This window comes from Lepidochelys olivacea (genome assembly GCF_965140295.1).
Source record: "Lepidochelys olivacea isolate rLepOli2 genome assembly, chromosome: 10".
NCBI classification, from domain to species: Eukaryota; Metazoa; Chordata; order Testudines; family Cheloniidae; genus Lepidochelys; species Lepidochelys olivacea.
In genome coordinates, this window is record NC_140420.1 from 6,660,783 (window position 1) to 6,683,192 (window position 22,410).

The window sequence follows — 22,410 nt, forward strand, 5'->3', positions numbered from 1 at the left end:
ATGCATATTAAAATGCCACACACACGCAGGGAGAGTCCTCTGCTGTTGCTTAACAATCAGACTTTCCTTGGCCACAGTATTGGTAGCTCAGTAAGCTGGAAAGATAGGAACACTCGCAAGCAAGTCTGTTGGAGGTAGTTTTCCAGTCCCATTTTATAGACGTAAAAGGCTGGTGGAGGAGAGAGGGGAAAATCAAACCACTATTAACACAAGAAAACCTTCTGGTGGGATGCTGTTAATGCTGAGGAATGACACGCAGAATGATCCATTTGCAAGCCAGTCCCAAGGGCCTCTCAAGCAGTTGGAAGGCACAATGTGGCCTATGACCATTGTACCTTTGGAGCATGCCTGTGGGAATTCTAACTTTGTTGCCCACAGGAGAGACTTGAACATGGGGTCCAAACATGAACCATTTCTCCTCGTAATTTGCCTTGTCGTTCTCTGTTTGGCTAACAAGCCCTTGCATCCCCGTCCTGTTCCCCAACCCTGCCTGGGTTTTCACCTTCGGATCTAAAGAAAGGAGAGCCTTGGAGGGTGACTTGAATTACAAAGTACTTTGGAAACTTAGTTCTGTCCTTCCTGGGCAACAAGCAGCAGTTTTACCGGGGAGCCTGTGACATAATAAGTGGGTTGTTTTTCTTGGCAAGCGGATCTGGAAGCGATGGAGCCTATTAAGGGGCCCTTCTGATAAGCAGGGAAGTGAGTGACAAATGGGCATTGCCCACCATTCCATTTGTCCTATTCAGTTTCCTTAAGCGAGCTGATTTATGCTAATAGCACAGTTATCGAGGAAAGCCGACAGTAAGCGGGAAAACTACAAAATAAACAGATCTTCTGCTGACAGCAACAGATTGCATCTGAAGGCCACTCCAGCAGTAAATACTCTCTGTCTCTGCTTGCCTAAGAAAAGTACCATGGGAAGTTTCAGCCTGGGGAAAGCTGGCTCTGTTTCCTCTGAGGGCATGTCTGTACAGCAATCAGGAGGCATGACTGCGGCAGATATATGCATACCCGGCCTAGATTTGAACAAAATAGCTCGCTACAAATAGTGGTGAAGCATGGGCTAGCTGCCCAAATGTATAGTCAGGATCTCAGGCAGGCATTTATTTGGGCAGTTAGGCTCTCATATCTCCTACTTGTACCACTGCAGCTTCACTCCTGTTTTTAGTGAGGAAGCTCGATCTCACCTACCCCTGCTGTAATCATACCTCCCGACTGCAATGCAGACATACCCTGAATCTGACCACAAGCCCGGGTGGAAAACATTGGCCAAGCAACAAAAAGGTAATCTGTCATTTGTCCCCTCATGACTGCTAATGTCAAGTGGGTCATATATGTCTCTGCTCATTGGAGCGGTCCCTGTGTCGTGAAAAATGCATTAGATGCCATTAATCTAATCGCTGTCCAGACCAAGAAAGTACTTGCCTTCCTTGGGAGAGCAGATAGGAAAGAGCTGTGACTTCTGTTCTCTGGTATATTGAGGCCACGATAATAGTCCAGTCTTTATGAACGATGAATGAGGGTGCTGAAGGACAGGACATGTGAGGCCGTGACTTTCTCCCGTGGATGCTAAGGGTCTTTGCACGCGTATGGTCTTCTGTGGCTTTACACCCCACAGGCTGTGTGCGCCATCCTCCTTTATTATGCATCAGTGCATCCCAAATAAAGCATCATTAAAGGCTACACAGAGAGCGATGAGAGGAAGAGTTCGGTGTTGCAACTGTCCTTGTGACAACAAGAGAAATAAGACTTGGGCAAATAAATGCAAGAGGAGAGGGCTAGGGAAAGGGCTGATATGTGAAAACAGCCATGGGGGGGGGTGTAACATGGAAGGGAGAGTGGCAGGAAGGTGGAACGAAGGGACAGGGTCACTGAAGGTCAGTGCAGCAGTGCAGTGAGAATGGTAAGAAGGGGGAAGCTATGTGGGGAGCCTGGGCCAGTTAAAATAAGGGCTTGATGGTGGGTTTCCCAGGCAACGCCCACCCCACGCTGCATGCTTTTCAATGCGTTTCTCTCTCCTTGCTTACCTAGAGCTGGGAGCAGAACTCTGGTTCTTCCAGACAATGGCTTTTTTTACCCTAGACAGAGCCCAGTGGCTCAGTCTTCCATTTGATTCCAAACCAAGGGTGCCTTTTCTCCCAGACAGAGGCCCTGAGGGAGTCTCTGGGTTCCACCCTCTAGCATAAAGGAAGGAAAACCCCAAACAGTGAAACACATTTATGGGGTTGCTAAGTTCACAGGGTTTTTTAATGAAGCCAGTTCTTTTCCACAAACCATTAGGAAACAAATCCCTGACTTAATCCTCCCTGGGTGCAGTGCAATGAGTCTGCCAGTCCTAGTCTGCATTGACTATGCAGCTTCTGTACAGCTCAGAGACTGAAGAAAGGATTTTTTCCCCAAATGCTTTCTAACTATCAGGTAAAAAGAGAAGGAGTACTTGTGGCATCTTAGAGACTAACCAATTTATTTAAATAAACTGGTTAGTTTCTAAGGTGCCACAAGTCCTCCTTTTCTTTTTGCGAATACAGACTAACATGGCTGTTACTCTGAAACCTAGCTATCAGGTGTATCTCTCAGGTCTCTCACTTTACCTTGCAGTGAAAATTTAACACTGAAGTTCATAGACTTAGGTGGCCTGATTCCAAATTACTCCATTCCTGTACTTGGGACATGGATGAAGGCAGGGGGGCAACGGTAACTTTAAACCAGTTTTGTAATCTGGGGCCGTGTAGGGATCTATCCAGCCATCAGGGTAAATTAGAGCAGCCTTAGGACTACTCTAAACTTCCAGTGTGCTTCCAATGACCCCCTTTGGGCCCAAAGAAGCAGAAAATAATCAGTGCAATGCACTCCTGCCACACCCCAACCTCCCCTGCCCCCCAAAGAGGGGTGGGAAGCAAGGCTGGCATAGAGATTTTACATCAGCAGACAGTCTGCATAGAGGGAGTTCTCTGGGGGCCTCTTTCACACCTTTTAAAGCCCCTTTGTTTTGCCAGAGAGATATAAAGTGTTTTTTGTGTAACTGAGAGTCACACCCACTGATTTTATGTGCAGCAATTTAGTTTAGAGAATCGCTCAAAGCCCAGATGTTCACCCAAACCTCCCAGACCTGCATGTTTGAGCTGGAAATGATGGGTGAATGGGCTTCCTTGCAAGATTTTTGGTGTAGCCTGCTCCTGGGTGGCTCAAAAGTGACCACTTCAGCAGGGTGTGAAAATGAGAACCAGTGGCAAAAAAGAGAAGTGATCTAGAGCACTTCACTCTTAAAGAGAGCTTTTGTTTTGAGTTGTGTGTGAAAGTTTTTGATGGTTTTATTGCATACTAAGAGATCAAGCCAAGCCTACTGTAGTCAAAGGAGACAAACTGAATAAAAGCTAGGTCGGGATCCGAGGTAGTACCCACCCAGACAGTGTAGGAACTTTCAGTGGAGCACTTTCCAACTGCTTTTACATTCTATTAGTAGTTTTAAAACTGGTGTCCAGTTGCAGTAGAATCCACTTCCTTCAGCCACCTGATAAATTGCAAGTGTGCCTTATTAGGACGACAGCCAGGGGACAGATCGGGAATCATTGATATTCATTTTAGTGACTTTAAACAGAGGTTTGTCTATTCCTGAAAGGTCTGTTTGAAGTGCACACCTGGTGCTGGCTACAGGCCTAGTTACTGTAACTAGCAGATGCAAACTGGTGTTTATCAATTTCCCACTGCGTGGTATAGAATCATAGACTATCAGGGTTGGAAGGGACCTCAGGAGGTCATCTAGTCCAACTCCCTGCTCAAAGCAGAACCAATCCCCAGTTAAATCATCCCAGCCAGGGCTTTGTCAAGCTTGACCTTAAAAACTTCTAAGGAAGGAGATTCTACCACCTCCCTAGGTAATGCATTCCAGTGTTCCAACACCCTCCTAGTGAAAAAGTTTTTCCTAATATCCAACCTAAACCTCCCGCACTGCAACTTAAGACCATTACTCCTTGTCCTGTCATCTTCTACCACTGAGAATAGTCTAGAACCATCCTCTCTGGAACCACCTCTCAGGTAGTTGAAAGCAGCTATCAAATCCCCCCTCATTCTTCTCTTCTGCAGACTAAACAATCCCAGTTCCCTCAGCCTCTACTAATAAGTCATGTGTTCCAGACCCCTAATCATTTTTGTTGCCCTTCGCTGGACTCTCTCCAATTTTTCCACATCCTTCTTGTAGTGTGGGGCCCAAAACTGGACACAGTACTCCAGATGAGGCCTCACCAATGTCGAATAGAGGGGAACGATCACGTCCCTCGATCTGCTCGCTATGCCCCTACTTATACATCCCAAAATGCCATTGGCCTTCTTGGCAACAAGGGCACACTGTTGACTCATATCCAGCTTCTCGTCCACTGTCACCCCTAGGTCCTTTTCCGCAGAACTGCTGCCTAGCCATTCGGTTCCTAGTCTGTAGTGGTGCATTGGATTTTTCCGTCCTAAGTGCAGGACCCTGCACTTATCCTTGTTGAACCTCATCAGATTTCTTTTGGCCCAATCCTCCAATTTGTCTAGGTCCCTCTGTATCCTATCCCTACCTGCCACCGTATCTACCACTCCTCCTAGTTTAGTATCATCCGCAAATTTGCTGAGAGTGCAATCCACACCATCCTCCAGATCATTAATGAAGATATTGAACAAAACCGGCCCCAGGACCGACCCTTGGGGCACTCCACTTGATACCAGCTGCCATCTAGACATGGAGCCATTGATCACTACCCGTTGAGCCCGACAATCTAGCCAACTTTCCACCCACCTCATAGTCCATTCATCCAGCCCATACTTCTTTAACTTGCTGACAAGAATACTGTGGGAGACCATGTCAAAAGCTTTGCTAAAGTCAAGAAACAATACATCCACTGCTTTCCCTTCATCCACAGAACCAGTAATCTCATCATAGAAGGCGATTAGATTCTGGTCCTTGCTTCTGCTAAGCACCACATCCCAGATATTCTGTGATGTGGCTGCTTAATGCATCCAGGTTAGTTTTCAGAACTGCTTTAGTGTAGTGCTAAATTTTAAAGCTATCCCTCGAATTTAAATTTAATTCCTAGAGGCAAACTTTAAGGTAAAGTTAGCATTGTAAAGATTTATTAAATGCCTCAACAAAAAAAAGTTATTAAAAACAACAGCAGCATTCCAAAAATGCTAAATTAAGGCTAAAGGGCCAATTTCATACCTGCTGTAATATTAGTTAAGTTAATTGAGGTATACCAGGAATAACTCCAGCCAAAGGTGTGGAAAAATCAAATATCTGAAATTCTTGAAGTTCCAAATTAAACTTCCCAAATAGCCTTAACTCTGTCCTTTGCTGTATCACCAATCCCTTGGAACAGATTTATACCCCCACTTACCTCTGTCAGACAGACAGATTTACTCCCACTGGCAGAATGTATAATGTGTGCTGAGTCCTTGGCAGAACTTTCAGATATTCAAAATGACTGGGTGCAAATCAGGCCACGTGTTAAACTGCAGACTTCTCACTTGTCAAAGGCACCAGTATGCTTGGAGAACAAATGAATAAGCAACACTTTCAGTTTGTAGGCTGAGCCGATTTTGTGTTCGCTTTGCACCAAAGTGTTAGATATTGAGTGTATGTGGGGACACATCCGTGTTCTTTATGAGAATGTTGATGTGAGTTACACTCAGCTATTCAAATGATTGTGGAAAGTGAACATACGGGGGCATAAGCCAAAGTGAATGCATTGTTAAATCTGGGCAAGCACTCTAAGAAATGGGTGCAAATCTGTCATCCAGTTCTCCTATGCAATCATGATCACAGCTTCGTAATGACCCTCTGCACAGTGCCTTCCTGTGACTCCATGATAACGGGGACCACCACAATGTTGCCACACTTCTCTTTCCATCTGCATGTTCCAAAGAAGAGGATTCCACTATATTGTCACTTATCAGATTGTCATTGCGAAACATGACCTTGTCCTCCCACATTTGTGCTAGCATAAAAATACCAATTAGAATCCTTGGGTTCATTTGCCGAAAGGTGTGCTGTCATCAAAGCGGAGATATTTTAAAAATAGAAATCCCATACCGGTTTCTGTCTTGTACCTTTAGAGTATTGAAAGTACCAGATGTTTAAAATCTCAGGCCAGGTCCTTGGCTAGTATAAATCAGCATAGCTCAATGGGACGACAACGGATTTACATCAGCTGAGAATCTGGCTTCATGTTTGTTGTATTTCACTCGATTTGGAAACCGAAATCAGTGTGCAGTTAAAACGATGCTAAAATATGATTTCTAAGGCCCTGATTCTGCCAACCTTATTCTCGTGAGTAACCCACTGACATCAGTGGGACCACTTGCATGAGTAAAGGCTACTCTCACGCATCAGGCGCCGCCCCCAAAGCGAGCAAGCTTGACTATTGTTTCTAGTCCGTTTCACTTTCACTCCCTGGTTGCGTCATGGACAATCTCAGTGCCTATGTCCTTAAGGTGCCTGTGGAATGTTTAAAATAAAAATGCTTTCTGCTGAAATTTTAAAATATTGGATGGAAACATTTCTGGGTATTTGCTTTTCTCAGGCCTCCCTCCTTCCCGCTCCATTTTTTAATTTGTGTATTACTTTAAAAAAAAAAAGTCTTTCTGGTACCAAAAGCTGGTTCACAGTCTTGCTCTTGATGCATTGTGGTGTCTGAACAGGAGTAGTGAGAGAAATGTGACACATTTACAAGCGCGTCCCTGTAGTCAGCTCAAAGGCTATAAATTGTAATTACAACCAAGCTAACTAGCCAGAGCCCCATTTAAGAAAAAAAAAGCCTGACATGTTTACCACTCCTGGTTATAAAAGACCAACGAAACTGACTAAATTTAACATCTTTCTCAGGCCAGGAGGGAAACGTGTGTGAAATGGCAACAGGACATGAAAAAGAAAATGTTCCTTTTTTTTATAATGTAAATGCAGCCCAAACTACCTGAATGTTATTCCCCAGCTCTTTTCTGTAAATGTTTGTGGGAGGAGAAAAGCCAAGCTGTCAAGAAAATACACCGGGATAGTACAAGGAGGTATCACAGGAGTAGTGAGAAAGGAATATCAGGAAAATCTTCTTGACTGTGAGCTGTGTGGGGCTGCAGAATAATCTCCCAAGTGAAGGGCTTAAGGATCGGAACAATTTACCAAGGGTCACGGTCTGTCTCCGTCACTGACGAGTTTTAAATCAAGACGAGATGTTTTTCTAAAGGGAACTATTTTGGGGGAAGTTCTAAAGGGAACGATTTGAGGGGAAGTTCTCTGGCCTGTGTTATACAGGAGGTTGGATGAGTTGATCAGTGGACCCTTCTGGTCTTGGAATCTCTGACGCGGCGTTGTACTGTAAAGAGCCGTTTTGCACTGACATGGAGATTTATAGGTTCCCCTTTGCCCCCTCCCCTGCCTCCAATTTCTGTTGGGTCTAATTCTGCAACCAGTAGTCATGGTGAGCGGCACTAACCAATGACTTCAGCAGGACTGCTTCAGTAAGTAGCTGCAGCTCAGCGTAACGCACCAGGGCAGGTGCTTTTAGAGGATGCCAGATCACTCACAGACACCAGGCAGTGACACGTTGGCCTTTCATTCATAAACCTTCCCCCTCCAGGAGGCACTGCTTCCCTCAGGTAAATCACGGCATCAGCTAGGCAGCTTCCTCTAGTGCTGCAACAATCCCGTGCTGCGGTAGCCTTCTGCTAATCCTGCAGAGCATGAGGGTACCCACTGTATCGCTTAATCCTGAGATAGCCAGGGCACATACTGTCCAGCTAACTGATCCACCTCAGCAGCTAGGAACAGCCCCTTTTTAGCCTGCGCGCACACTTGTAAGGCCTAGGAGATGAGACACCTCTGTTCTGACTTCTTTTTCTCTTTCTTCCTTAGCATGATGGAATATTCTCTGGATGGGCACAACGTAAGCTTATCTGCCATCCGAACTGTCCGCGTACTCAGGCCTCTACGAGCCATTAACAGGGTCCCAAGTAAGTAAAAATCCTTCTTTTCCCAGAGCAATGAACACAAATGTGAATGTGATTCAGAACATGCCTGGGGAAAGTGGCACAGCACTGGGGAGCTAAGCAGGTGTGGCTCCTACTGACTTCCATGCAAATTTGATCCCTCGTGGGTGCTTTGTTTATCCCATTGTCCCAGGGTGTCTGGCCCCTTAAGAGGAGGTGGGCCTCAGTCCGGCTGTGACACGCTTAATTCACTCACGGAGAATGAAGATCATGTGACTGGTGGGTCACGTGACCAAACCAGACCTCTTATAAAGGAGAGGCCTCGAGAATGAGCAGCTGATAACAGTCCAGCTAGAAGGCTCGGGCAGGGCAGAAGCCAAGAAAGCTGTAGCTGGCATGAGGAAGCAGCTGCAGAAGGCAAGACTGGCTCCTGCAGGGAATAATAGGATTGTTTGCATTATAACTCAGCCCTGGGAAGGGGCATTGGGGGCTCCTGCCTCAAGGGGAGAGAGATTGAACTGAACTCTGGAAAGGAAGACTGAGGACTCATTGGGGACGTCTGCACTGCGATAATAGACCCGTGGCAGGCTGCAGCTGGCCCAAGTCAACTGACTCAGGCTCGCGGGACTTGGGCTCCGGGGCTCTAAAATTGCAGTGAAGACATTCAGGGTCATCCTGGAGCCTGTGCTCTGAGACCCGGCAAGTGGGGAAGATCCCAAAGCCATATGGCTGGCCTGGTGCCCAGGCCACTTGCCCCGGGCTGTGTTTGGTCAAGGCCCCTCAGTGATGATGGAAGTGTGTGTCAGTGAGATCCTTGCCCCGCTGGTCACTGGGAGGGGCTGTGTCCCCGGCTTTGGGGCTCTGTGATGGGTGAGGAGCTCTGACCGGAGATGGCGCTGTGGAGACAACGAATTGCTTGGCTCCCCTTTGAACTGGCCACAGTGCTACAGCCATGAAACCCCATTGGAGTGAATATGGCGTTGCACTGGTGACGCGTGAATTAGACACGTTTTCTTTAAAGGGAAGATTATCACAGCTGTATTCTGCCCTTCTGAAGGTATGTGGTGATTTTTAGGGCTCTGAGGGGGACACACTGTGGCCCCAGATAACTAGAGTTTTCGGGTAACTGGCTGTATAATGTATTTATATGATCGTAGCAAAGAACCCTCTCAGAATTGCACCCCATGAGGCTGGGGGCTGAACTAACACAGGAAGAGCCAGTCCCTGCTCTGGAGAGCTGAAGTGAATCTACATGTAGACACCAAAGGCTCTGTAGGTGCCACTTGCATCCCATGCTGCAGAGACCACAGAAGCTGCCGAGTCGTGCAGCTATGAAGGTGTCCCAAGGATCTGGGTCACTCGCCGACATAGCGGTTTTCTGCCTTATCACTTGTCACCTCTGCCCGCCCCCTTCTGGGGGGTGGCAAAGACTCTGGCCCCACCCACCCAGTGGCCATCCATGGCAGTCAAGCAATGTGGTTGCGACTCAATATGCTCAGTAAATCCCCCAGGGTCTGAACAAGGAGTGGGGGGCGGAGGGGTTCTTCCTTGTCTGACTGACAGCTAGGCTGAGGCCTCTCAGGGAGGGCAAGTAAAACTGATATTCCAAAGAGTGGGAGAAGCAAAGACCTAGACTCTCCTGGGCAGCATACGTAGATTGTAAACCTTGCGAAAATCTAGTCCCCTGCTTCCCTCGGGCAAGTCATATTTTTATGGGTGAGAAAAATATCATTAGTTTTAGCATTATCGTCAAACCTGGTGAAGGGAAGGGGTGTAGATTTTGTACCTGGGCTGGTAAATGTTCGTATCTTGATTTTAGTAAAGTTTTGGACGCAGTCCCCCATGACATCCTCATAAGCAAAGGTGGGAAATGTGATCTAGAGAAATTACTGTAAGGTGGGTGCACAACTGGTTGAAAGACTGTACTCAGAGAGTAGTTATCAATGATTAGCTGTTGAGATGGGAGGGCTTATCTAATGGGGTTTGCAGGGGTCAGTCCTGGGTCCGGTACGATTCAGTATTTTCATTAATGACTTCAATAATGAAGTGGAGAGCACGCTTATAAAATTTGTGGATGACACCACGCTGGGAGAGTTTGCAAGCCCTTTAGAGGACAAGATTGGAATTCAAAATGACCTTGACAAATTAGAAAATGGGTCTGAAATCAACAAGATGAAATTCAGTAAAGACAAGTGCAAAGTACAACTACAAAATGGGGAATAACTAGCTAGGTTGTAGTATCACTGAAAAGGATCTGGAGGTTACGAGTGGATCACAACTTGAATATGAGCCAACAATGTAATACAGTTGCAAAAAAGGCTAATATCATTCTGGAGTGTATTAATGGGAGTGTCGTACATAAGAGACGGGAGATAATTGTGCCACTCCATTCAGCACTGGTGAGGCCACAGCTGGAGTCCTGTGTCCAGTTCTGGGCACCGCGCTTTAGGAAAGAGGTGGACAAATTGGAGAGAGCCCAGAGAAGAGCAACTAAAATGATAGAAGGTTTAGAAAACCTGACCTATGAGGAAAGGTTAAAAAAAGGGGGCATGTTTAGTCTGGAGAAAAGACGGGGGGGGGGGGAGGTTGGGAGGGACCTGATAAGTCTTCAAATATGTTAAGGGCTATTATAGAGAGGGCTTTGATCAATTGTTCTCCCTGCCCATGAAGGTAGGAGAAATAGTAATGGGCTGATCTACAGAAAGGGAGATTTAGATAAGGTAGTAGGAAAAAGTTTCTGATTAAAAGAGTAGTTCGGCTTCCAAGGAAGGTTGTGGCATCCCCATCACTGGAGGTTTTTAAGAACAGGCTGGGCAAACACCTCTCTGGGGTGGTCTAGGTTTACTTGGTCCTGCCTCAGCACAGGGGGCTGGACTTAGTGAATTCTCAAGGTCCTTTCCAGCCTGATATCTCTATGATTCTATGGATATTTTGCAAGGCTGTTTTAAACACTTTGGGACAGGGAAACTTGTCTCCATTTCTGTCTATAAAGTTCCCAGCACACTGATATCTCAAGGCAAATAAAATGTTCCTTTCAGGGGGAAAAATCAAGGCTAAGAAGATCCCGATTTTCTAGATAGGCTCATTGCTCCTCTCAGATGTCTTGCCATTTCTTTGTGCTCAGGATTAGTGGCACAACAGACTGTGCTTCTGGTGAAATACCAAAGAGCGTTCATTGCAAGGTGGAACAAAATTGAGTTCACCCCCTGTAGAAAGTTCAAGTGGTCCCTAAGCCCATTTTCAAGTGGATTCAGCTGTTTATCTCTAAATTCAATTTAAAAATCGAGCCAACCAGTTGAAATTGTTTCTGGGTTGCTACCATCCCTCTTCTGAGTGATCCTTCACTGATATGCTAATTCTATATCACTTTCATCACTCTTTAACTGAAATCCTCTCTTTTTGGAGAGGCAGTGTAATTGTTTGCAAATCCTCAGGTTCCCTCCAGAAATTGCTTTTCCTGCTCCTGTTTAAAAATGCATTTGAATTATATGGCATTATCATTGAGCATCCCACTTAGATTAATTGCCCATAATGTCGGCACAGCTACAGACAGCAAAACAAACTCCCACTAAATTGTTCTGATTCCAATACCTTACATGAACAGGCAAGAAAACAGATGATGTTTGACTGCAGGAATACTCTTTGAAGTTTTTCTCGGCTCTTGCAGTTTTTAGACTTTCTTTTTTTAAAAAAAATTCCGTGATGACATTTTTTCAAGTCAGAAAAAACTTTGGAGGGTACACACAAGGACTGAAGGGACCTCAGAGGCTTTGGATTCAGAATTTAATTTTTTATCACGATTTCTCATCAGGCCAGAAATATCCCAGGGAGTAGCCTTTCTCATGGGTTTTTGGCTCCGTTGTTTCTAGTCCCGGCTGGGAGTGGGAAAAGTGCAGAGTGGAACAAAAATATGAGCTAGTTGGTAAGGGAGCTCTCTGAACTTCTTCAAACCACAAGAAAGATTCAGGTTTTGAGGGTAAAGGTTCAAATTGGTTCTTATTTTTTCTGCATCCATTCAGCCACCCCCTAGCTGCCTTTTGAATTAGAGGGTGTTTTAGGCTGTAATTCGGGAGAGCGTTTAAACCTGTGCCTAATTTAACTTGAAGTCAATGGAATTTAAGCACATGCTTAAGTGCTTGGTTGAATTGGGGCCTTAAGGACAATCATTTCATTCTAAGAGCTTGTCTGCACCACAGAGCCTCTGCCAGTACAGCTATGCCAACATAATTATGCGGAGACGTAGCATATTCTGGCATAGCTACACCACTTCCCCAAACAGCATTAGCTATGCCAGCAAAAGCACTCTTCTGTCGATATAGTTGTGTATGCATGGGAGGGGTTATCTGGCATCGTTCTATCAGCCGGGGGGAGATGATTTTTTTGCAGTCCTAGCTAACATAGCTATGTTGGCACAACTTTGTATTGTAGACTAAACCTAAGTAAATGGGTCTGAACCAACACCCTGTCTCTAAATGCCTCCACACCTTTGGGGAAATTTTGATCCGGGTCCAAACTTTATGGTTCTGCTTTATGAGTTTGCTATTGAGGCTTTGAAGTGGGATTTTTTGGGCACTTGGTGCCATAATCCCTGTTTTGCTTTTTCTTCAGAAGAGGGGTAATAATGAAAAAAATGACTATGAGATTAAATTCAAAGAGCTAAACCCATGTTTTGAGTTGCTTGGCCTGATGAGCCCCTGGGACAGGCTCATAGTGTTAATAGCATCTTGAATTAGTGCCAAAGTAGGATTAGTATTCTTAGAAGGATCTCAATTCCTGGAGGGTAGATAAGCACAGACTGTTTCTTGTTTATAAGGCACTAACTCTGTCCACTTTTGACTTTGGTATTTTTAGTGCTCCAGCCTGATGTCTGATACGATCCAGGATCTGCCCTGAATGGATCGTGATAACCCACCATTTTTATTTTTTCAGAGCAACTGACGACCAGTATAATAATGCTGACTTATGTTTGTACAGTCAGGCAGCTTTGATCCAGGGGGATTCCAAAGCTTAACACAGAGGGAAATTCACCCCCTGCTGAAACCCTGAATAAGACGACTCATCCCATAAACCAGTATAACAATTGGCACTAATCAGCCATAGAGACTAAGCCACTCTCCAGCCATAGAATGGAACTGAGCTGCGAGAGAGAAAGGGGTGGAGAAGGTGGGAAGGGAACCTTGCACTGCGACTGCCCATTCCTGCGCTGTGATTGATGAGGGTCATTGCACAACTTTCCTGGACATAATTCAACCCGCGAAACCCCCTTCCCTTGCCTCCCTGAGATGCAGCATGTCGGCTTGGCCTCATTTGGAGTGTGTTAAAATCAGCCTTGCCAAATTGCCATATATTGGGGGTGTGTAGGAAGGAGTAAAATATCTACCTGCCCATCACAAAAAGAGACTTCCCCTGAGTGAGTGGCTTGGGATAGACTTTCGCAAAGCTGATCTAAATAGAGTAGTGTAGGAATAGCGGTTCTTAGACTTCCCCCTACTGGGACCCAGGGCTGGATTCGGTCAGCCTGGAACATACCAGGATACAGGATTCCCCATGCCCACACCCCATACTGTCCCCCCATCCAGTGATGAGCTGCCAGAAGCTGAAGAACCGGTTCCTTCAGTCGCTTCGTATCTTCAGCGGCACGTCCTTCAGTTGCTCCGGGACTTGCCATCGAAGGCTCGGAGTGCCGCCGGGTGAGTAAAAATTCAGAGGGGAGCCTCCCCAGCCGAGAGCTCAGGCAGGACGGACAGGACAGACCTGCGGGTAGCATGTGGCCCTCAAGCCGGAGTTTGCCCAACCCTTTAACAACCGGTTCTAAACCGACTTCAAAATTTAACAACTGGTTTGCGCGAACCGGCGCCAGCTCGCCACTGGCCCCATCCATCCATTAAGGGATGGGGAATATGTTCCCTTCGAGAGAGGTGGGGCAGTAACATGGTTCCCCCCCACTCTCAGGGACACATGGTGCTTGGACCCTTCCCTTGGGGCAGCAGGCTCACATCCCCTGCACAGAGGCAGGAGAGCTGTCAGGGGCACCCCCATATTTAACCAGCAGCTGGAATGCATCTGTTTGAGTGAGTGGACCAGGCCTGCGGTACCTGTCTTCTGGCGCACACACAGCCCTCCGTTGGAATAGTGCTAGCCATAGCTTCTAAGTGGCGTTAACACCCCCTTGAGATGTATGGTGCAGTTCTCCCCCTCACAGCTGTTGTTTCAGGCTCTCTTCAGATTCAGGCAGAGGTTACTGTGCCAGTTGCAATGGGGTAACATTTTTCAAGCTTCTCTTCACAATCATGAGGGGTAGAGACTTACTTTAAAAAAAAAAACCTGGATTCTAACAGTCACATGATTTTTGGTTGGCGTCAGAAATCCAATGGAATCAAAGACAACGTGACTCAAAGCCCACTGACCTCAAAGGGAGTCTTGCTACTGACTTCAGTGGGCTTTGGATCAGGCCCCAAAGGAATAAATTGAGAAGAGAAGGAAGAGACGGAGAAGGGGGCGTCATGGGTCAGTTCAGGAAGGGCCGTCAATGCATGAAGGCAGCGTGGAATGAAGTGCACAGATGTTTGTGAGGGAAGGTGGATGGCTGAATGGGAGAGGATGAGGGACAATGAGAAAAGAGACCAGCATATAAAAGTGTGGAAGGGCACAGCTGTGATGGTCCTTGATGACCAGGACAAAAAGCTTGATGTTGATGAGCCAGCAAGGAAAGAGCCAGTGGAGGAATCCAATGCAGGGAGAGGTGACCTGGTGAAAATGGTGGGGCCAGAAAATGGTCTTGGCAGCTGGTGTTTCAAGAGAGACTGGTGGAAGCCGAATTGGGTATTGAGGGCTAATTGCATTGAGAGCTCAGCTTTGGAAGAACAATCATCTAAGCAGATTTTAACTGCAGTTACTGCATAGTAGATAGAACTGTCCTCTAATTCCTTCCAACAGGGAACCAAAAGCCTCCAAAGACGAGATCTGTCAAAAATAGCACAGCAATTTATCCACACGACAACCTTGCACTTTGCCTGGCCCCATCCAATTCTATTACCCCTTCGCTTTCATGTGCAATAAATTCATCCACAAGATATTTTTTCAAAGAAAAGAAAGAAAGGCGGAACCCAGCCAATAAAAACATCATCTGCATTAGAAATTATTCCTTGGAAATGACTGGGAAAAAAGATAATTCCACGATTTATGTTTTTGGCACGGGCTGTAAGGTTTTTAATAGTGGTCACTGTTTTCAAGCTCATTTCATTGCTGGGTTGTTGTTATTTTTTTAAAAATATGTGATTTAAAATGGGCCACCACATGTAATGAAACTGAAAAGAAATCATGAGGCTTGTTTTCAGCCTATCTGATGCTAATCATCTTTTCCCATGGCACACTTGGCATTTTACTAAGAGGGTCCAGCTTGCATAGATAGCTAACAGATGGGATCAATCTCTAGGGCGGTGCCACTAAACAACCAAGTTGTCTGGCAGAGGAAGATAGATTTTACCTTCTTTCTCCCAAAAATGGTTAAGATGGGGGAAGGAGAATAGGATAAGAGCAAAAATTCTTCCTAGCACTGGGAATTACATGAGCCCTTTGCTTTTCCAAAGATAGATTTGTTAGTCAAGTCCGAAGGGCAGTACTATTGAATGTGTTCCTTGGGGGTTAGAATTACAGAGTGCATTGGGAATGAATGCTATGAAATAAAAACTCATTGTGCACTCAAGTTAGTCTCCTATTGTATTTTAAATATATATATATTGGTTGTGACATTGCAGCTCCTCAAGCTTGCGCTTTTTAGTGACTTTAGGGAAGCAACACGTTGAATAGTTAATGCACACGACTGGGAGTTGAGGAAGACCGAGTTTTACTCTTAGCTCTTTCACTGACTTGTTCGGTGACTTTTGAAGAGTTTTTTATGCTGTCTGTCCATCAGTTTCTCCATTTGTATAGGGGGTAACATCTACGTCACAAGACACTGTGAGACTAGTTATTACTACTGAGGTTTATCTTACTGGTAAGGATTCTGTCTTCCTGATCCTGCCACTTTGCACCACTCGGACAGGGTAAAGTGATGGACTCTGGCCCTAACCGGTATAGGTTCCCCTACAGTTCCCTTGCCACAGTGAAGTTCTCAGGTGGTGTAAAGTAGCATAGCCATCTGCTATGCTAACCGCCCCCCTACATCCTGCTATGGGGGTGGGAGGGCTTGCGTTGGGGGTGGTGTGGAGCATGTCTGCACTAGGCTAACTCACAGCTGATATAAGATCCCACAAGGACCAGAACCAGTCTATGTATGTTGTTGTAGCCTCCAGCCTCTTGTAATTTATGCCAAAAGGCCTGGGATGGTGCAAATGCAGTTGGGGAATTAGGGAGGTGTATCTTGCCCCGCTACCCATCCTCCTCCCCCAGCATCAAGCTTATCTCTGTATGGGAGAAGAGCTGAGCTATTGCTTGTAGCTGATGATCTCACAGTGCTTTGAGATCCTTGGATGGAATGTGCATAAACCAGCGCAGCCCCATTGACGTCAATGCAGCTATATTGACTTCCACAAGCTGAGGGTCTGGTCCGGTTAGGCCAAAAAAGTGGCACTGCCTGGGCAACTGAGCCAAATCCTGATGTTCTTAGCCCATACACGGACAAAACTCCCTCTGAAGTCAAAGGACATCGAGCTGCAGCCCTGTGTAATTAAGAACTACTCGGTGATGCATTAGACATGACTTGAGAGTTGGCTGGAAGAAGGAGCAACCTGAAAATTAAGAGCGTAAGAGAGAAAATACATCAGAATTTAAATGCCATTCTCTATCCAAATGGGATAACTAATGGAAGGTAACATCTTGCAGGGGCGGGGAAATTAAGGGAGAAATAGCTCTACACAGAGAGTACTTTGCAGAGCAGCCTCTTAACGGGATAAAATGCCCCTGAAGACTGCACTGTCACCAGCATTATCTGTCAGACAGACTGATTTGCACCGTGCGTGATGTTTTCCATCGGAATGTTCAGTTCCTAAAGCTCTTTCCTTTTTTGGAACTTAGCATTGTTGGGGTTTTTTTAGTTCTCCTTTTCTTGCTCTCAAAGCTACAATTATCAGCTGCTCAAATTATGGTTGGTTGATTTTGGAAAACTCATTTAACCTTTATTGAACCACTAATTTGCATGTCATTATTCCTCAGGATGGGTTTTTTTCTTGCTTTAACTTAAACTTGGAAGTCACCCTGACCTCTAACTACAAAGCACAGAGCGAAGGCAGAGTTTGACCCTTCATTTATGAGTATCTCTGGTTTGTTGGGTAGGCCCCATCCATAAGTCCTTGACCAGTACAGTTAGGCTTGGAAGACTGTTTTTTAATGGTGAATGTCAATCAGCGTCGATATCACTATGCATACACAAGCAGATGTATTCCCATCCAGAATAATGGAAATTTCCAGATAGGCAACGTAAGGAAAATGCTGCTTGAAAACTTCTTAGAGTTGATTTAAGGACACGTAATTTGTGCATTTTGACAAGTGATATTGACAATTTGTGTTGTAACAGTTATAAAGCTTTACCTTTTTTTAATCTCAACATCTACTGTCATTGAATAATTATTGTCTAACCCACACCCCCACCCCATAATTTCCCGCAACTGCGAAAATTTAAATGGATAAAAATCAGGAAGACATGTTTAAAAATAAACAGCGATATTATCAGTCGAAATTATTTAAAAAAACTTAAAATCTAATTCTGCCAAGCCTAAGAATATTAGACAGACAAGGTGGGTGAGGTAATTTCTTTGATTGGACCAACTTCTGTTGGTGAGAGAGACAAGCTTTTGAGCTTACACTGAGCTCTTCTTCAGGGCTGTAGAAGCTCAAAAACGAGTCTCTTTCGGAAGCTGGTCCAATAAAAGATATTACATTTTCTCCACCTTTTCTCTCTAATATCTTGAGACTCACATGGTTACAACAAGGTTGCAAAGCCTACGTATAGTCAAGGAAACCATGCTAGCAACGGTCATTTTTAAACATGGTTCCTTCCACGGGGCCAAGAAAGACAAACCCCTTAATGGTACTAGTTTGCCATGGCTTGTTTAGGGGACAGGCCCAATGTTATTAGGGAAGCTTTGTGCATCAATGTGTAAATGAACCATCGTCACACGCATATGCTTAGCATGGGACTTTCAGACAGCACCAAGCTCTATGCACTAGGAGAACTAGGCCTTGTAGAAGTAGATATTATGACTGAGGTTTCTTTCCTTCTCCCTACTGGGCTGCTGCATCGTTTCCACAGAGCAGAGTCTTTCCCCTAATTGATTCTGCTCCAGTTTTCAGTCTCTGGCTCACCATCTTCCTCTGCAATATTTCTGTGGCAGTGGGAGGACTAAACAGCAGGAGGAGAAAAGCTAGCTTGCTACATTTTCACTTCCACTAGCTGAAGCTACGGTAGCATGAGACACCGTCATGGTGTTCAGAGGGTTTCTCTGCTGTCTGGCGTTCCAGCACAGCTGACGTGACATTTCCACTGCCTTGCGGTTGTCGATTGGTTTGCATGGATGCCGGCTCACTGTCTGGCCCTATTTCATCAGGTGAGGAATCAACAATATTATTAAGAGGTAGCAGTTTTACAATTGTCCATGTTCTTTGCAGAATTCTAAGCTGCATCCAAGTAGGGATGGGTGCCGTCACTCGCCCCACCAAAATGAAGCCACCTCTAGGGTGGGACACATCAGCCACTAAAATGACACCAGCAATATCATACAACCATTTAGTGCAGGAAAGGGGGAAGAACCTTGTATTCAGATTAGATTGCCAACTCTTCAGGGTGCAGTCTAGATCTTCATGCTACCTGTACTGTCAAGTGCCAAGCCCATTTCTGGATGTCATAAATATATAATTACTACTACCAATGATTCATTTCAAGAGAATTCATTTTCATTTTACCCATATTGGTATTTGGCCCCAATACCCCTAATTTTGTGAAAAACAGCACGAGTAGCCCAGAATTACCCCCTAGCTCCCTGATTTGGGTATTTGAGAATAACAGTTCTAACTAACTACCTTAGGAACTTCTATCCCGTCTCCCACCCCATTACCATAGCATCTGAGTGCATCACAGTCTTTATCCTCCCAACTCCCCTGTGAGGTCAGGCAGGTCTCTTCTCTGCATTTGACAGAAGGAGAACTGAGGCACAGCGAGGCTAAGGGCTTGTCCTCACTGCTGTGTTAGCTGTAGGTATAACTCAAGTACTCCCCCAACATGACTCCCATCTGCACCCAAAAGTCTTTAGCTCAAGTTCAGTGGTGCTTTAAACTCCAGCTAGCTGGCCTGACAGGATGTAGGTTGAAGGTATAGTGGCATTTGAGTTAGTGATGCAGTGGGGACTCAAACTACTCTGGGCTGCTCATATCACCAGCCTGTTGCCTCATTCGACCCAACTCGAGTTAACATTTGCAGCAAAGGCAAGCCCTAAGTGACTTGCCCTAGATCACACGGGAAGACTCGGATGAAATGGGGTCTCCTACTTCCAGGACTAGTGACCCGTGTCTGGGAGATCTTCCACAGGACTTTCCTATTGCCACTGCTACTAGAAAAGAATTATAGCCTAACTATGGCTAACCAGTAATAGGAAGTGTGGAGTATGCGTGGTGATAGGTTCTTTATGTTGTACAGCAGTCTGGTTAATCCCCTCTGTCTCCACGATTCACAGGCATGCTCTTAACATTCACCCGCTTTCTTCCTGTTCCCGTCCTTGTAAATTGCATTGAAATCGTGGTTTGCCCCTTGGAGGACTCTACGGATCTGTCCTTTACTTCTGGAACAATTAGTGCCTTTTGAAAATGCTCGATATGGAATCCCCACCCCCAAACCCTGACAGTTCAATACCAATCAGGGAAAGGGATTGCTGTGCTGTTTCCCTGAGGCAGCCAGACAATCAGTCAGGCATTGTGAAAGGACTGGCGGCCTGACAGCAGCGCAGTCTGACAGCACTTGAGAGCACTCCGGGAGAACGGTGGTGGGCATCATGGGCTTAAAGTGGTGTCAGCAAAGCTTCTGTATGTTGCAGGTAACGTTCACCCGTCTCGTTCATAGTTTGCACCATCTGGGACCTTCATGTTCCCGCCATTTTTCTCTCCTATCACCGAAATATAGCACAGAAACTAAAGTTTCCTCTGGCTGTGAAGAGCAGGTTTTGACACATCCACTGGCACCAGTGATGAAATCTTGGGCCCATTGTAAAGCACTGACTTAGTGTGTATATCAGAGTGATGTCGCCCTCTGGTGGCTGGTTCAGAAAGAGGATAAAAGACCTACTGCTACCGTCAGGTAGGAAGGTTCTTCTTTAGCTTCAGTGGCAGAGGCCTGTATTTTTTGGAGTGGAAGGGACAGATTTCTAGCCCTGCTCCCTATATGAGTGTGATTGTTGTCTGTAGGCCAAGGATTTGTTACACTCCAGCTGGGGCGCTGACAGGTTGTGGATATTATAAGAATGCTTCTGCCCAGATGAATTTTGGGTAGGAAAGGATTCCTCAGGGCATCGGGTGAGTTACTTGTTGGCACGTGTTGGTTTCCCAGAAGGTAGTTTTTGAATAGAAGACAATGCTGGCAGGTGGGCTGAAGAGTAGGGACGTTTCTTTAGAAAGTTTATTGAGCCCTTAGTCCATCAGAGAGAGACACAGCCTTTGGCCTCACGTCCTCCTGCCCTGCAGTTTGAATTCATTGAGTAACACTGAGTTCCTGAGTCAGGAGGGGGAACTCCCAGCATGTAAAATGCAGCTTCAGTGGAGATGAGCCTTGGCAGCCCAGAGTTTTAAAACTTTAAGTCTTGATTCACCCACACCCAGAGCATTCTGGGAAGCCACCTCGCAAGCATCCAATTCAGTGATTCACATGCAGTTCCGAGATGTAAAGTCTGTCTTTTATCCTAGTCTCCTCATTTCTGTTGACTTCACTGGCTCGTGCAGGGAGTGCCCCCTCCCCGCCCTATTGAGTCCCATGAGCAAAATCAAAGAGGGAAAAGGTTTGGAGGGAAGTTGTATGCAGGCAGCCAAGGAGGAAGAATCTCTCAGGGTGGGAGCCATCTGAAAAAGCAGCCAGAAGGAGAATCATTCAGTTCAAAATGTGAAATGAAAAGGCCGTGATTCTGGACTGGATCTGGGATGCCCCAGTTTCTCTGAGCTGCATTGTGCGCTCCTCCAATGGAGCGGAGAACACGGCCTGTGTAAACGCAAATGAGTGCACGTAAAGCAAGACAAATGGGAGAAAAAGAGGGTGCCAAGTTAATAAACATTCTGGGAGTGTCTCAGTGCTGACACATACCGAGTGTTCTGTTGTCTCCCCACTTTAACGCCACCCCAAGCACACAAAGGAAGTTTCATTAGTGCAGTGACAATGATAAACTTGACACCCGTCCCTGCAATCATGGGAGGTGCTGTTTTTTCTCTCCAAGCCTTACGAGGGTGATATTTCCCATAACATCCACCCTAGCACCAAGAACTGAAATGACACGAAACACCAGGGAAGTTCACGTTTTCACCAGATGTATCATAAGAGGCCTGACAAAGGTTGAGTCAGGAGGGTTCTCTTGAAGACTTCTTGTCTTTTGGGAGGGAGACTACTGAATTACTCCCCAAGTCTGAGCTGCAAATGAAAACAGGAAAAGTAACATTTAACAAAGGTGAGGCAAGAGGTTGTCCCAACGCCGTGTGATGGAGTTACATGCATTGCACAATAGTTGGTAAGGAGGTATGGTGCCTTTCATGCATAGGTCACAGGTTCAAATCAGTAGTGACCAGGAATGTATCCTGATGGCTGACCAGTAGCCTATATAAAGTGCGTTGATTCCTGCCCACATCATAGTGAATGAGGTGTCCACATCACAGAAAAACACCCCCACTAAGAGCCTAAGCAGCGAGGTCAAGATGGAGGAGACTCTGGATTATCAGCCCCTCTCTTATCCCTTGGAGAGGTTGCCTCCAACTAATGGCCAATACATATTGGTTAAAAGAAAAGGAGGATTTGTGGCACCTTAGAGACTAACCAATTTATGTGAGCATAAGCTTTTGTGAGCTACAGCTCATCCGATGAATTGAGTTGTAACACGGCTGTTACTCTGAAACCTGCATATTGGTTGAGAATAGTGAGGGGGAACCCTGTATTGCTTGAGCCTGTTTGAAGGCTAAAGCGTCTCTGGAAAAGGTGCAGAGAGCATCTGCATTAAAACTCCCCTTCGTCTCCACGCCGGGCCCCATATTGTTAGGGGAGAAGGAAATTGTTGGCTTCTTGTGAAATTCTTTAATACGTTTTTTAAAATACATATTTTGCCAGCCTTTCCAGCTATCCGTAGTTTGTACAGAGCAGCAGCTCTGATGCTCTCTAATGCTAAAAGGACAAACCTATCAGCTGGGTTCCTGCAGGCTGCATGCAGTGTGGTTTTTCAGAAGAGCTGAGTAGATGACCCCCAGAGTCACTGGCCTCTTGGGGGGGCGGGGGGGAGA

At 45.8% G+C, this 22,410-nt stretch overlaps 1 protein-coding gene across 1 annotated transcript in view; it reads left to right on the plus strand.

Annotated features, from left to right (window-relative positions):
- The window catches only part of CACNA1H (calcium voltage-gated channel subunit alpha1 H), a 479,184-nt gene that overhangs the window by 276,389 nt on the left and 180,385 nt on the right, over window positions 1–22,410 (plus strand). Inside the window, exon 5 of the mRNA XM_084642056.1 lies at window positions 7,883–7,980. Coding sequence (XP_084498182.1) covers window positions 7,883–7,980 — 98 coding nt within the window. The remainder of the gene's footprint in view (window positions 1–7,882; window positions 7,981–22,410) is intronic.